Raw genomic sequence first — 15,586 nt, forward strand, 5'->3', positions numbered from 1 at the left:
AAAGCAAAGATTAATCCATGAAAGTCGTTTGAGCCATGGGATTAAAAATAAAATGTTTAAAAAGATCCACTGGCTATGTTGTTTTTACACATCTCCCTCATATATGATATTTCACTTAGATATCCACAGAAACTATAGCGAAATCTTTTTCAACACTGTTTCTGTAACATGTTATAGTTTATATCCTAATTCACATTGCAGATCTATGTGTCGTTCCTTCTTTATTGGTTGATATTTTCCTCGTAATTTAACTAAACATTTATTATTTTCACCTAATACTGCACCATGAGAGATAATTATGAAAAAAATTATTGTCTTATGTACTTTTACATCAAAAACGTGTTAAAATCTTTATTCAAACTGAGATTCTGAACGTGTCACTTCAATCCAGGTTTGCTTCTTAAACCGCGAGGTGTCAGATCACCATAAGGTAGGCTACTATGTGATTTAAATTTGATTAGATATGACGACACCAACCTCATTGTTTTGAAAAAGAAGAACGTTCAGAAACAGTTCGGTTGGATTACAGGATCTGAGCCAGAAACACACACTAGGTGTGAATAACACATTACAGAAACCTGAGAGTCAATTCCAATGTTTTTCTGATCAGTGCTGGTTACAAAAAGCAGAAACCTTCCACTTAGGTTTACATTGCGGCTGTTCATGAGATGAAATTAATTTATTGTGGTGAACCTGAATGAGGATGGGATTGTCAGGTTACTTATTGATCTGGTTCTGATCCAATGAGGAGTTTTCGAAGCGCTGCTCTTTAGGAACTTGTTTTGAAACATTATTGTCACTTGCAACATTAAACACATTTGCTTCAAATGGGATTTAGAGTAAAGTTTTGTAAACGGTTTTGCCACATAGACAGCATTTTTCAACAGGCATTGATGCAGCCACCTACAATTTAGAACAAATGCGGTGCGCAAAGGTTTCAACCAGTTCATCTATAACACCGGTACCAGAGTCAGACTGGCAGCTAAACAAGGTAAGAAGAGATAGACAGATCAGTAAGTCACATATTATGTCGGCTACGTTTAACCCGTCGAAAATAGGCTATGTGGTATCGTAGTTTAAAAGTCTATTGCTGAGGATAAACTGAGGACAGACCTGTCAAATCTTCCGTTTTAGTCGGGAAACTACCGTTTTCTAACCCCGTTTTATGATTACAAAAAGCAGAAACCTTCCACTTAACTTTACAATGTAAACCGCAATGTAAAGGTCCCATATTGTGGCGCCCCAGTACCAGATAGGGGAAACAAATTTTATTAGAATTAAATTAAACACAGATCACCGCAAACTCTTTTGCGCACAAATGCGGCGCAGCCGCTATGGGTCCACCGAACTGCGCAGGTCACTGAGCACCTGAAATGAAAGAATATGCTTAACATACTCTAATATTACACTGCTGTTACACAGCTGTAATCTCACATAGTATCGATAACAATTTATCAGAAAAAAAGCCAGTAATTAAAGTATAGAGACAGAGTAGCCCACAAAACAACGTATTTTATCCTGATTAAACGCCTAACAAAGCCATTTATATATATGTTTAAGCTGCCTGTCATGTTAACTTAAAACATGAAGTAACACAGAAGCTTAATGTTACGCCCTCAAGGTCTGGGGGTTCAGGGCCATAACATAAAGTTGTGTCCAGAGAAAACCAACAAGTGGAATGTAGGCTCCATTTCTTTATCACAAAAGATGGTTTCACAAAACCGAAACACAATACAACGTAACCCAATTAAAACAAAAGAAAAGGACTAACTAATTCAAGAATTGTTAAGTGCAAATTAAATTGCAAAATGTCCAAACAAGTCAGTCTAATGTAAACTCCAAACAACCCAAAAGAAAGGACACCAAGGGAGCACCAAGCCTCCCAAACATCAGCTTCTAGCTTATGTAAAGTCAGTAGTGGGTCTGGCAAAACTGATGCGTTCAGACAAAAAAACTGTGTTTATAAGGAAGTGAATCTGTCAACGGATGCATTTGCCAAAAGAATTCTTGATCTTTTACGGTACAGCGTTAATATGGAGCCTCAAGGCAAACAAAAGGTTTTGTAATTTGGGACCATTTTGATCTTACATCAGAAAATAAGGTGTTGGCTTTCACTTTGTTGTTTAATTTTCAGTTTCTACTTGATCTATTTGAATCCAAATTCAGCTGAAATTGACTCTTAGTTTACTTTCATATTATGTTCTGCAGGTTAAGTGTGACAGAACTGTCTTATTTAAATAAATCCACCTCCTCAGTGCTGAGGCATTATAGGACTCGGCATCAAAATGAATCCCTGATACACATAGGATAAACTCAGGCATTCTACAAGTTACTCAGTTGCTTTTTATAAATTATTTTATATAAATGTATTGTTTACTTATTTTTTTTTCTACAGCAGGAGAAGTTTTGTCAAAAAGCTTAACAGGACTACATTTCAAAATGATGGAAAACTTATTCTTTTAAATGAAAATTTGTGAAAAAAAAAACCCAGTCCAGGTGCAGATGAGCCACATCAACGTCCGATTGGCTTGACAATCCTCTGCTGGTCCAATAGGGTTGCTGCTCTCCTGTAGCCTCCCAGCAGCCAATCAGAAAGGTGTTCTGTCACAGCTGAACCTGCGTAACAAGAGGGAGCCACACAGCCTGAAGAGGCCAGGGGCCAAAGCCAAGTATAAAATAAATTAAATAAAGCTTTTTTAAATTCTAAAATAAAAACTAAAAAACAAACATATTTTACATCCATTTTCTGTACACCCTTGTCTCTAGTGGGTTCAGGAGGGGTGCTAGTGCTTATCTCCACCGAGACATTACAGGCGAGAGGCGGGGTCACCTGAACAGGTCACCAGTCTGTCGCAAGGCAACACAGAGACAGACAGGACAAACAACCATGCACACGCACACACACACACACACGCACGCGCGCGCACGCACGCACGCACACACACGCACAGCCCTGTACACACGCCACATCAATTTAGAGAAATCAATTAGCCTAACTGTGGGAACAACCCAGAGAAAACCCAGCATGCACAGGGAGAACATGCAAACTCCATGCAGAAAGACCCCGGGCCGGGAATCAAACCCAGGACCTTCTTGCTGCAAAATGCAAATTACAAAATGTGTATTAAAATAATTTTAGCAAGATCTAGCAAAAGTCTCTGTATTAAATGAACAAACTCTACAGAATGTCCAGGTTTAGCAACTTTTCAGACAAAAACAGAAATTGGTATCAGCCAAAATCTGAATTAGCCGGTCAGGCTTTAAAGAAATTGGCGATCAGAGATTGTCCAGAAAACTGCAATTGGTGATTTCTTAGTTGTAACTATGTTCTTTATCTTTGAGGATGACTTCCCAAGTGTTGGGTGACCTTAAAGAAGAGGATGAAGAGGAGGAGGAAGATGAAGAGGGTTGTGTTAACCCTACAGAGGTGAAAATGAGTCAGATAGTCATGCCCTGCCACTGTAACCATCAGCAGGAGCTGAGTGTGGGACAGCTGCTGAAATGGATGGACTCCACTGCCTGCCTCTCAGGTGTGCCATCCTGTTAGAAATGACATTTCTTGTCAGCAAAGCTAATCCAGACAGGAAATGACTTTTGTTTCATGTGAGCAGCTGAGAGGCATGCTGGAAGTCTCTGTGTAACCGCCTCCATGGATGACATCTACTTTGAGCACACCATCAGGTAACAGGAAGGCCATGTGTGTATCAGAATAATGTGACATAAAGTACTGATCTGTCTGCTCCATGTCCTCAGTGTGGGTCAGGTGGTAAATATCAGGGCAAAGGTCAACAGAGCCTTCAACACTAGCATGGAGGTCAGTGAAGCTGAACTGTGTAAACAGTGCTAATATATAATCCTAACGATGATGAATTATTTTGAAGCATTGATCTCATTTCAAGTGCCACACATGCAGTGCTTTAATTTGATGAAAAGTAAAAAAATGTGTAAGAGAATAGGGACAACATTTGATTTTTTGTTTTTGTTACATTTGAATGTTAAAGATGATCAAACTTTATTGTGACACCAAAACAATCTGTAATCAGAAATTATGATTTGATTGATTCAGACAAACAAAGCCAAAGCAGACTGGTCCGAAATGTCCCTTACAGTTAAAAACTGGTTGTTCCACCTTTGGCAGCAACAACTGCAATCAACTTTGGGAACTCTGAAAAACTCCTTTTAGCAGAATAGCTTTAATTTAGCCACATTGGAGAAGCATGTTAAATCTCAGTGGGATTAAAGTAGCCCACCATCTACACCTGGTTTACATGTCAAGAGTGTGAGTTTCTCCTGTGTGTGCTGTCCCAGGTGGGGATCCATGTGAGCTGTGAAGACCTGTTCTCTGATCGCCACTGGACTGTGTGCCATTCCTACGCCACCTTTGTGACCCAACGAACCAATACTGGACAAAAAGTAGGTGTAGGTCAGAACTGTTTGCCAAATACTTTTTGAGTCCTCTTAGGACAAAGGATTAAACTTTGCTATCTTCCTAATGTGTACTGTCCTAACATAAAATTGGTTAATTGTAAGCGTTCATTTGGACATTTGCTGTAATAAATGGGACAGGACCACACAATGAGTAAGGACGGCAGAGGAAGGAAGGAATAAAACAATCAGGCTTTTGAAAAATTATCATAAAAAATCATAACAAAATATTTAAATGAAAAGATGTGAAGCTGTCAGGACTCTGAGTTTATGGGTTGGTTTTGCTTCTTATTTAGCTTTATGTTTTAGTTCACTTTAGTGTAGCCCTTCATGGTCCTTTTGATATTATTTTTTGAGGTATTTAGTAAATAGGAATTGTTTTATTGCTTTCCTTATTTTTCAGTGTTTCTAGTGTTTTTAGTCCTGTCCTTGTTTGTCTGAGTCCATGTCAAGTCTTCTTTTATGACTACTGTCCATCCATCCATCCATCCATCCATCCATCCATCCATCCATCCATCCATCCATCCATCCATCCATCCATCCATCCATCCATCCATCCATCCATCCATCCATCCATCCATCCATCCATCCATCCATCCATCCATGCATCCATCCATCCATCCATCCATCCATCCATCCATCCATCCATCCATCCATCCATCCATCCATCTTCTTCCGCTTTATCTGGGATGAGGTTACGGGGGTAGAAGGGAGGCCCAGACTTCCCTCTCCCAGTCACTTCTTCCAGCTCTTCCGGGGGAATAGTCCCTCCAGTGTATCCTGGATCTTCCCCGGGGCCTCCTCCCTCTGAGACCTGCCTGAAACACCTCACCATGGAAGCATCCAGGAGGCATCCTGCCCAGATGCACGAGGCTCCTCTATAAACTATAGTCACCTTTATGACAATAGTTTAATTCTATTTTGTCCTTCTAATTATTTCTTATTTCATCCTCCTTGTAATGTTTCTAGTAATGTTTATTTTCTATTTCAGTTGTTCTTCCATGTCTCAGTCTCTGTATATATGTAATTTTAGTTAGATTATTTCTTTAATCCGTCTAGCTTTCCCTGTAGTATTACTAATTCTTTTATTGTCTCTTGAGATTCAGTTAATCTTTCTTTAGTAATTCTAGTTAGGTTATTTCTTTGTCTAACTCTTCTAGTTTCTCTAGCTCTATGTACCTTAGCTCTTATTGTTGAGATCAGCTTTGTTTCTATTTAGGTTCAATTATGTTTTCCCTTATATCTTTAGTTTCTTCAGGTTTTCTTTACTCTTAGTGTCTTTGGGTATTAGTAGTATTTTTCAGTTCCCCGTTTCCTCCTTTTTGTGTTCCCAGCAGATCTCCTTAGTTTCCCTGCACCACCTTCTCCCCGGCCCTCAGCCAGCTCATGTGCAAATTACTCACACCTGCAGTCACTCTTCTCATGATCATTGTTCCATTTACTGCTTCCCTGTACTTAAGCCCGTCTGTCCCAGTCACAACTCGCCAGTCCGTCTTGTCACCCTTATTGTCATTGCCATGCTTCCCTTCCAGTTTGTTTTTGTTTTTTGGGATTTTTTGTTGGTTTGTTTTCTTCATTGACACATCAATTTAGATCTACGTCTACTTCCTGCTGCGTTTGGATCTGCCACCACACCTCATTATGACAGAAGTGTGTTAATAGGCATAACTATGAATAAAAGAGAAGTCATCAAATCTTCCAAAATGTCTTAAAGGGATGTTTGAGCTCAAATTTTAAACAATTCCCCAAAACTGAATGTTTTATAATACACCAATGCTGAAAGTATGTTGCTTTGCTGTGAATATAGGTTGTTGATCTTGATTTATGATTTTCATTCTTAACTTAAATTGTTTTACTAATGTTGGTCACTTTCTTCACATTATGCTGCAGGTATAAGAACAGAACAATAATACTCTTGATAAATTGATGAAAACCTGTTTGAAATATTTCTAGACAGTCTCCAGTAATTCTGGGGAAAGTGTGGTTTTAAAATTGGACATTGCTGCAGATGAGTGATGGTTTGGTGCTGCTAAACTCTACCTGTGTATTAGTGAGGATGTTAAAAGTCTAGGATATGTTTCTTCACAGGTGACGCTCAGGCCACTTGTTCCTCAGACGCAGAGGGAGCATGTGGAATACAGCGTGGCAGCTGAGCGACGACGGGTCCGGATGCTACACAGCGATATCGTCAAAGAACTCCTGTCCAGTGGCTCTGTGGAGCAGGGTGGGTGTGATACAGAGCGCCGTTGGTCCAGAAGTGTAGAAGTGTTGGTTGAGCGTGTCTTTCTGTACCAGCTGACAGCTCTGCAGTGCATAGCGGGGTGGCAGCAGAGAAGACCAGGGTTGAGAGTGTTGAACTGGTTCTGCCTCCACATGCAAACCACCAGGTTATTTATGTACTTTTTTTCTCTCTTGCTGTAAAGGGAAGAATGATCAATGGTAAAGTTTTTCTAAGGAACATTTGTCATGTGAAAGTAGAGACATCATTGACTGTAATTCATTTGCATTCAGGTGAGTACATTTGGTGGACAGATCATGGCCTGGATGGTGAATGTGGCAACAATTGCTGCCAGGTAACTCCTTACTTTGAATTGATGCTTTTTTCACATTTGTGTTTATAGAAATTAGCATTTTCAATTTGATGGAAATGGTCAAACTATTGCTACATGCAATAGTTTGCAATAGTTTGACCATTTCATCTAGCAATGGTATAGAGAAACTGCAAATGATCAACATTTGCAGTTTCTTTTGAAAAATTTGAAAAATTATTCAAAAAATTAAGTTGTAACACGAGGCCAGTAAAAACGTTGGCACTGTTTATGTCAAAGGCTGAACTGCTGAGATGCAGTAGAGTTTGGTTTGCTCTTGTTCTAATGTGACTGTTTCTGTTACTCTTCCTGTCCTGACCCAGCCGCCTGTGCCAGGCTCATCCAACTCTTCGGGCCATTGACATGTTCACTTTCAGAGGACCCTCCCAGGTTGGAGACAGACTCTTGCTGAGGGCTATAGTCAACAACACCTTCAAAAACAGGTATCCAGGGCTTCTGTTTTGACACAATGTCAGTTCAGATAATGTGAACCTTGTTTTTGGACTCAGAGGGCTCAGAACTCTTTCCAAGTGTCTCATCTATTAGACACTTGCAGGCTAATAGAGGAGACAATTTCTTGCAGTTTGGAGGTGGGGGTACGTGCAGAAGCCTACCAAGAAGAGGGGCCTAACCGGCACATAAACTCCGCCTTCATGACCTTTGAAGTTCTTGATGACAGCGAGAAGCCATGTACTCTTCCCCGAATACGACCAGAACCCCTGGTGAGTTAGCTATACAGGACCTTAACCTCATAAAGAAACAATTATTCATTGTTTGTGTGGAAAGCTGTGTTGACACTGATTGGTCATCAATCTCAATGTCAAATTTATTTCTAAAGCACATTTAAAACTAGAAAGTGCTTCACAAAGGGTAAAAGCAACAACATTAAAAACAATAATGAATTCAAAAAATAGGATAAACTTTTTGCAGCAGGACAGTGCAATCAGACAGGTCTGATTGAACTCAAACTGAAACCACAGCAATGAGTTTGCAGGAGAGATTTTAAAAAACTGTACAGACTCTGCAGCACAAATATGAAGAAGCTGGTTCCAGTCGTGTTTCTGCAGTGGCAGAGCCTCGATCTCTATTGGGTTTTAATCTGGTCATTAGTTGTACTAAGACCACGACAGAGACTTTGGATCATAAAAGTTAAGGAGAACCGTTAGATAATTAGATGCCAAACTTTTATGAGTAAGTAACACCGACATAAATACAAAAATGAGCAGGTAGCCAATGTAAATCCTTTAAACTGGAGTGAGGAGGTCATGCTTTCTGGTACCTGTTAAAAGACAAGCAGCAGTGTTTTGGACTAACTGCAAGTGATGGATTATTGATTGATTGAGTGATCGATTCCACAATACAAAGGATTGTAGTAATGTAATCTGCAAGTAATAAATGTAAGAACAATAGTTGTCAGGCTTTTTGGAAGAATGTAGGATTTGCAATTTGGTCGAACAGATTAAACCAAGTCTTGACTACAGTGGACATTTAGCAGAACTGTCTAAAACACTCTTAGATTCCTGCCAGTGAGGCGGTCAAGGAATTCACTTTGTCTAGGAAGAGGTTGCTCACCAAGCACCATCATGTCAGTGTTGTTTTCCTTTATGTTCAGATAGTTTACAGTTAACCATTCTTTGACATCATGCAGGCAGTTTAATAGAGGCTACAGAAACATTGAAGTTAAAAGGAAAATATGTATTTGAATATCATGAGCAAAGCAATGTAAAGAGATGTTCTATGTCCTAAAAATAGGAGCCATTATCAGAATACCGCAAAAAAAAACAAAAAATGACACTTGAAGTACAAGTGTCATCTTGAGGCATACTGGTGTGCGCACATCATTGCGCAAGCAATAAATTGCTGCTGGTGCAAATCATTGCACAAGCAGCAGAATGATTTGAAGATTGAACAAGAAGTTTTTAGAAGTTCAATTCTGTTTTGAGAAATGCACCAAAGTGACTGAGAAAAACTGTGAATTTGTTTTCTTTATATTGACTTTGGAAGTTGTGGGTGGAGTTATCAACTCTTTGAAGTTTCTATTTCAAGTTTTTAAAAGAACCCCTATTACATTTAAACCTCCACTATGTTAACTTGTCAATTGTTAGTAATGTTAAAGGTCTGCATGAACAAAGATCAGAGCTGTAAACTGATTAGTTGTGAAACATCTAATCAACAAATCACCCATCATAAACCTTTTGAACTTCAGAACTTTGTGTTGGCTCTCGCTGCATGAGCCAAGAGGACGCCATTATAAAAGACACTTGTTAGGGTTAAACACCTATAAACACATATTAAAAAGGCAGGGAAGACAAAAGAGTTAAATTCCTGCTACTCGCGAGGAGAACAGACAGAGATGTGTTTTCAGTTACAATCTCCTACCGCTCTGAAAACACATTTGCCTGCTCCTCTCTTTTTATTGTTTTCAGGATCCCTAATCACAAGGATGCTGTAACTCTGAAAGGAGGGGAAAACAATTCATCATATAGCTACAGCGCTAAATGCCATTTACTAACTAAGACACAAATTATCCTTCCCTAGATAATCTCATTCCAGGCACAAAGTTTAACAGAATATGTAGTGAACCTTCACAGTGACAGTTTTATAGCAATCCAGCAACTCAACGAAGCAGAGCTCTTCACCGAGAGATAACCCTGCAGGAAAACTGTTGTCTCTGCTTTCCATCAATGAGGCCTTCTAAGAAAGGAATCAGAGCAAATCAACAATGCAGAAACATTCTTAATTCTATGAGATTTAACAATAAAAGCATAAAAGAAGATAATACTATAAGATTATATGAAAATAACGAATATTTGATTAATAATATCACAATTTCTCCAACAACACTTGAATTATGAGTTACTATAATTAGATTGTAGCAATGATTATCATGACAAACACACCAGACCTTAAGCAGCTGATTGTCCAAGAAACAGTTGGCCCAGTGTGTGAAAGCAAATCTTCGACTACCTCAGGTTTTTTTTGTTGTTGTTGTTATTTATCTCCGCTGTGTGTCTGTGTGTGTGCATATATTCTTCACTTATAGGAAGGTGAGAGAAGATTCCAAGAAGCAACAGCCAGGAAAAAAATCCGCCTGGACAGGTGAAGGTTTGCTTTCCAGATCGATCGTTAAAGTTCTATTTGAACTTTAATGTTTCAATGACGAATTAAACATTTTTCTGCTCTGCGGTGTAACATGACACTTTGAACACACTTCCATAAGTTTTCTGAAATTATAATGTCACGAATGGGTTCATACTGTCTCATGTCAGAAAAAAATGTGTTTCAGAAAGTACATCATCTCCCGCAAACAGAGTGAAGTTCCTCTGTCTGTTCCCTGGGACCCCAGGAACCAGGTGAGTTCAGTCACTCACAGAGAACATTAAAGAACCAAGAAGACAACACAACACTCATCATCTCAGCACACAGGCTGAAATCAGACACATTTGGCAGTGCTTTTTTATGGATATCAACAATACCTGACACTCATTTATGTAAGACATGTTTATAAGGGAATTCATAATTTTTCAAATGTATAATTCATAATGTTTTTTCAAATTTTTATTAATTTTTATTATGAATTATTTCATTGTGAATTTTTTCAAATTCATAATTCTTCAATAAGGGAGTGAATCCCAAACTGAAACAATTGAACTGCACAGTGACACAGGCAAAACTTCTATAAAGTTTGTAATTTAATTTAATTTGAATTTTGTTTCAATTTAATTTATTCACAATAAATGAAGGAAATAAATATATTCAAAAAGAATTTTAGATTTGTCAAAGAATTGGATATTGTCAATATGTTTAAGAAAGTCAAAAAGAATATGAAAGAGAAAAAAAGAACATGCAGTGATTGTCAGAGGCTGAGCCAATGCTAAACACAACGCCAGCTCAGGTGAACCTTCTGTGAAGAGAAACTATAAAGGTTATGTCAGCAAGAGCTGCAGATACTGAAGCGAAGGTAAAATTGGGAAAATGTGATCTGTCTTTCATTTTCACTGGAACTCTTGCTGAAGAGTTTTGTCTCAACTAAATGTTAATAACAAATTTTACTTTGTACTATAATAGTAAGTAATTACAATTGTCCATCCTTGAAGGCGCAAATGCACAGACTGTTTTTTATTTTGGGGGGATATTTCCCATTTTAGAAATGTTGAGGTAAAACAAGGAACTTATAAAAACCTTTTTGATATGGAATTTGAATGTCTGGGAGAATTCTTTTTTCAAAACCGCTGCTCCAAAGACGACAACTTCTGTCTTGACGAAATTTAATTTCCATATCATAAATCCATCAATATACCATTTTTAATCCAGTTTATTCAGATTATTCTGAAATATTACTCCTTTTATATTGTTATCTATCAGATGTCTTATTTCCTGTCATTGAGCAGTTAGCTGGCTGACTAATGATGCAGATGCATCCCTCAGGCAGTGGCAATGTGTGCTTGAACCATTGCTGAACATTTCAGTACATTTTACACCAAGACACTGACTCATATGGCGACTGTTTTTCATCCTGTAAGCCATGTGCTGTGTGTCTTTGTGAACAGGTGTATCTCAGCTACAACAATGTGTCAGCTCTGAAGATGTTGGCAGCTAGGAAGAACTGGCGCCTCAGCACAGAGAAAGATAAGGTCTGAGGAAGTGCTTTGTGTTTTTTAAAATGAGATGAGTTTATCTTTCCAGTTTCAACACAGAGCTGTGTGGTTTCTTTTCTGTTAGGTCCGTCTGTACACCCTGGAGCAAAAGTCCATGTTGAGTTTCAGGGTGGAAGCGGAGGTGGATGTTCCTGCTCATAGAGCCTTTTGTTTGCTTGCTGACCTAAGCAACAGAACAAGTTGGGACATGCACTATAAGTAATACATCCACACACATTTACAAATAAGTGACTTTCATAAGTCACAATGCATCACCACATGTCTGTCAGCGAGTGTCATTTTCTGCAGTTCCCCATAATTTTGGTGTCTTATGTCACCAACATATCATCCATCCAGAAGGAATAAATCTTAACTTGTGATTATGATCAGCCTTGAATCAATGAAGAACATACAATATATTGAGTTGTCCTTCCTTAGACCGAATGCCATATTTTATTTACTTTTAGTGTGAACTCTGGTTTCTGGTTTGGCCAAAGAGACACACAGGTCATACTACTTGACCAAAATGTAAGGGAACTTAAATACCATTACTCAGTGGAAAAAGATGGTTAAATATCTTGTACTCTTAAATACACAAGAGATTTGACGATAAACTGAATTGAAAATAGTAGATTGCAAACAAGTAGAGCAGTAAGAGAACTGCAAAACAAACTAAGTGGTAGCATAAGATAGTCTAAACTAATGTAAAAGAAAAAAAATATACAATTTTGGAATCATCACAGATGAACAGATGAACTTATTCTTGTTGCAGATGCACAGATCAGAATTTTGAGGTCAAATTCTGGTTTTTGATTTTCAGGAAGTTTTAATGAAACTCATAATCAACAAAGCACCACTTTGAACTGCCTTTTTGCTGAAAATGTGCTCTATAAATAAAATTACCTTATCTTTTGATAATAATGATGACCAATTCTGATCTCTCTCAGAACTACGAATAAGAATATATAGAAATGAAATTAAACATGTTGTAGAAAATAGTTTCCTTTTTCATAACTTCTTACATTGTTGTGCTTCCACAGTCTCTATTTTAAATACCTCACTGAAACTAAAAATGGCAGACTCCCTTCACTCCCCTTCAGCATCCAGACTAAACCAGTGTTCTTAACATTCAGATATGTGGTTATGATTTTTGTTATCGAGGTCAACATAGATCACACTAACAGCATGTTGCTTCAGGATGTTTTAAGACAGATATATGTAGTGATGTAGCAGTTCATTCTTTACATGAAATATTTCTAAATTAATTTCAGCCTGGTTAAAATTAAATATCTTAAACTTAGTACACAGCACCAAATTTGAAGTAACAACTTTCCCTTTTATTTCATTTACTACTATTAATTTAGTGTAGACAGGATGTGGCATGACATTTTGTTTTTGCTCCTTAAGCTCTTATTGGATAGTCAAAACCACACATTAATACAGAATAACTGCCAGATACTGAAAGGTGAATTTGTCAATTGCATGATTCAACAGAAAAAATAACTAAATAAATCAAATACTTAGGTACTTTCTGACAAAAGTACATGTATTAATTTGTCTAAATGGTTTAAGGGAAAATAGCTTCTCCGTTCTCCTGCCCAGAAACAAATAAAACTAAAAGTGGAGTGCAAGTTCACTCTGCTGTTACTTGACTTTGTTTTATTATTCCCACTAATAAAGCGAAGCCAGAGGTGGCAAGGGCAGACTGAAAAGCAAATATTACCAATCTGGATCCTCACAAAGATGGTAAAAACCCTGCATGTGCATCACAACTGCTACACACTGAAGTCACTCAGCACACTCAGGGAAAATGCTGCAGTTCTTTAATACCCAAAGTTTGCTGCTGAAAAACAGTTTTGTTTTGCTGGGAAATTACATCAGGGTGAGCTGAGTCTTCCCTCACATTCATAATATAAAACACAACACTGTCCTGTTCAAAGGCTTCAAAGAGTGAGCTGCTCCACTTATGAACACATTCTTGAAAACCATGGCTATAATTATTTCTACCTGATGATCTGTGTATATCTTTTCTAAACTAGGAAATGTGAGCTGATTCACAGTGTTGACGATGATGACTTTATTTATCGTGTGGTGACACCATCAGTGCATCAGACTGCGGGTGGGTCCCCCACCTCGACCAATCGTGGAGAAGATGTTCTCCAGGATTTCATCCTTTTAGCCTCTAGAAGGAAGCCGTGTGGCCACGGGTCAGTTGCATGTATAGACATGTCCTCCTGAAGTTGACAGGACTGACAGCCACTGTTTGTCTTCCCTCTTCAGAGACCCTTATGTCATTGCTCTGCGCTCAGTCTCCCTGGCAACCCATCCTCCCTTTGAAGGATACAACAGAGGAGAGGTCCTGTGTGCTGGATTTACCATATTGGAGACCAACAACATGTCATTGGTGAGATAATTGGTTAATCAGCTTTTTTTCTTTTTCTTTTTTTTTTTTTTTTTAGGTCCAACCTTAGTAACTTTTTTACTTTTTCCCCAGATCAGTTATTATAACCAGGCATCTCCAGAGGTCCTTCCTTACATCTCCACAGATATTGCAGGCCTCTCCTCTTCTTTCTATCACACTTTCTGCTCCTGCAGCCAGTACCTGAGCAGAAATAGGCAGCCGGCCGCCTCTGAGGAGCTCACAGGCAACTATGGAGCTGTGAACACCAACAGCCCCACCTATCTGTTGTCAGAGGTAGTGCACAGCACCCCACTGTAGACAGCAGGGTCAGTTTATGGGCCAGATCATCAGTGTGTTGCTTTACACATGGAACAGTCAAAAAATGCTACCGTTGGTGTTTTCTGAAAAACACAGATTTTTTTTTTTAATAATGCAAACCAAAGAATAAAATTGAGATTTTAAGCTATTGACTAAGGTTGGAATTTGTACTTTTGTTTTCTTATGTCAAAATTTATTAAACATGAAAATGTTTAATAAATGACATTACAACTCTTAGGAGAGATGATGTTTGCTGTACAGATTTAGGTACTGGAATATATCAATAAATTTTTTTTTTTTTTACTTTGGTGTTCTCTGTGTAATTTTTTAACACTGGTGTATCATTAAAAAGAACAAGAACTTAGACTAGAAGCAACTTTTATTGTTCTGCAAAGAAGAAATTCAGATAAGTTAGAAGTTTATGTGTCTTTTAGTTTTACCTGTGGTAGTGTTTATTATGACTGATACACTCCAACACAAAAAAATGTTTCTTACTAGTAGCAACCAGTAAACAAACTTAATCAAATGAATTAATGAAAATAGATGATTTTATTAAAAATATATTTTTCTGAGCAGTCTCAATTTGCTAAAAAATCTAAATAGTCTCAATCAGCTCAATCTTTATCTCATTACTGCTATTACTGCGAGTGAGGTACAGATATGAATCGCAGTACTATGGGATACTACAAATAGCCCTCTCATAAGCTTCAAAAGGTTTTCAAATACAATGACTGAATTGAGTTCAGTCATTAACCATGTTGTAGGTTAAGAACTACAACATGGCGGAACTCTCAGTGTCTACAGAAGAGGTGTGAGCTGGCCTTTAGATACACTTGTGTTTTGGGTACTTTAGAACTGATTTTATCCAACCACTGTCACACATAGGATTAGTGTGGTCTTTTAAAATGGAAAATTTCAAATTAAAAGCCTCAATATACTTTTCAGAGTAATGCACAGCCTCAGGCAGACTTGTTCAGACTGCTTTTTTCATAAAAACTGACTGGGTGTCTCACAAAGATAGAATTTGTTCTCCACCTCTCTGTCTCACACACACTTCACAGTTGGCAGAGGGCTTTGCTTCCCTTTAGAATTACAATGATGGCTGAAGGTCAGAACTACAGGGATGGCGGAACTCACTTACTACAGAGGAGGGCTGAGCAGAATGTTAGAACTACAGACATGGCAGAATGTTTGGGCATCATATAACTGAGTTAACC

At 38.1% G+C, this 15,586-nt stretch overlaps 1 protein-coding gene across 1 annotated transcript; it reads left to right on the forward strand.

Annotated features, from left to right (window-relative positions):
* The first annotated feature begins 889 nt into the window (after nucleotides 1-889).
* On the forward strand, nucleotides 890-14,672 carry LOC129355742 (acyl-coenzyme A thioesterase 11-like). Its single transcript, XM_055025354.1, has 17 exons — nucleotides 890-991; nucleotides 3,343-3,530; nucleotides 3,612-3,681; nucleotides 3,754-3,814; nucleotides 4,309-4,413; nucleotides 6,514-6,649; nucleotides 6,721-6,812; nucleotides 6,937-6,998; nucleotides 7,337-7,456; nucleotides 7,597-7,735; nucleotides 10,057-10,112; nucleotides 10,300-10,366; nucleotides 11,564-11,647; nucleotides 11,736-11,869; nucleotides 13,690-13,857; nucleotides 13,931-14,054; nucleotides 14,145-14,672. The coding sequence occupies exons 2-17, from the start codon at nucleotides 3,344-3,346 to the stop codon at nucleotides 14,367-14,369; spliced, it is 1,830 nt and encodes a 609-aa protein (XP_054881329.1). The 5' UTR covers nucleotides 890-991; nucleotide 3,343; the 3' UTR covers nucleotides 14,370-14,672.
* The last annotated feature ends 914 nt before the right edge of the window (nucleotides 14,673-15,586 follow it).

The sequence above is a fragment of the Poeciliopsis prolifica genome, unplaced genomic scaffold (genome assembly GCF_027474105.1).
Source record: "Poeciliopsis prolifica strain line A6 unplaced genomic scaffold, Auburn_PproV2 SCAFFOLD144, whole genome shotgun sequence".
Taxonomy (NCBI): Eukaryota; Metazoa; Chordata; class Actinopteri; order Cyprinodontiformes; family Poeciliidae; genus Poeciliopsis; species Poeciliopsis prolifica.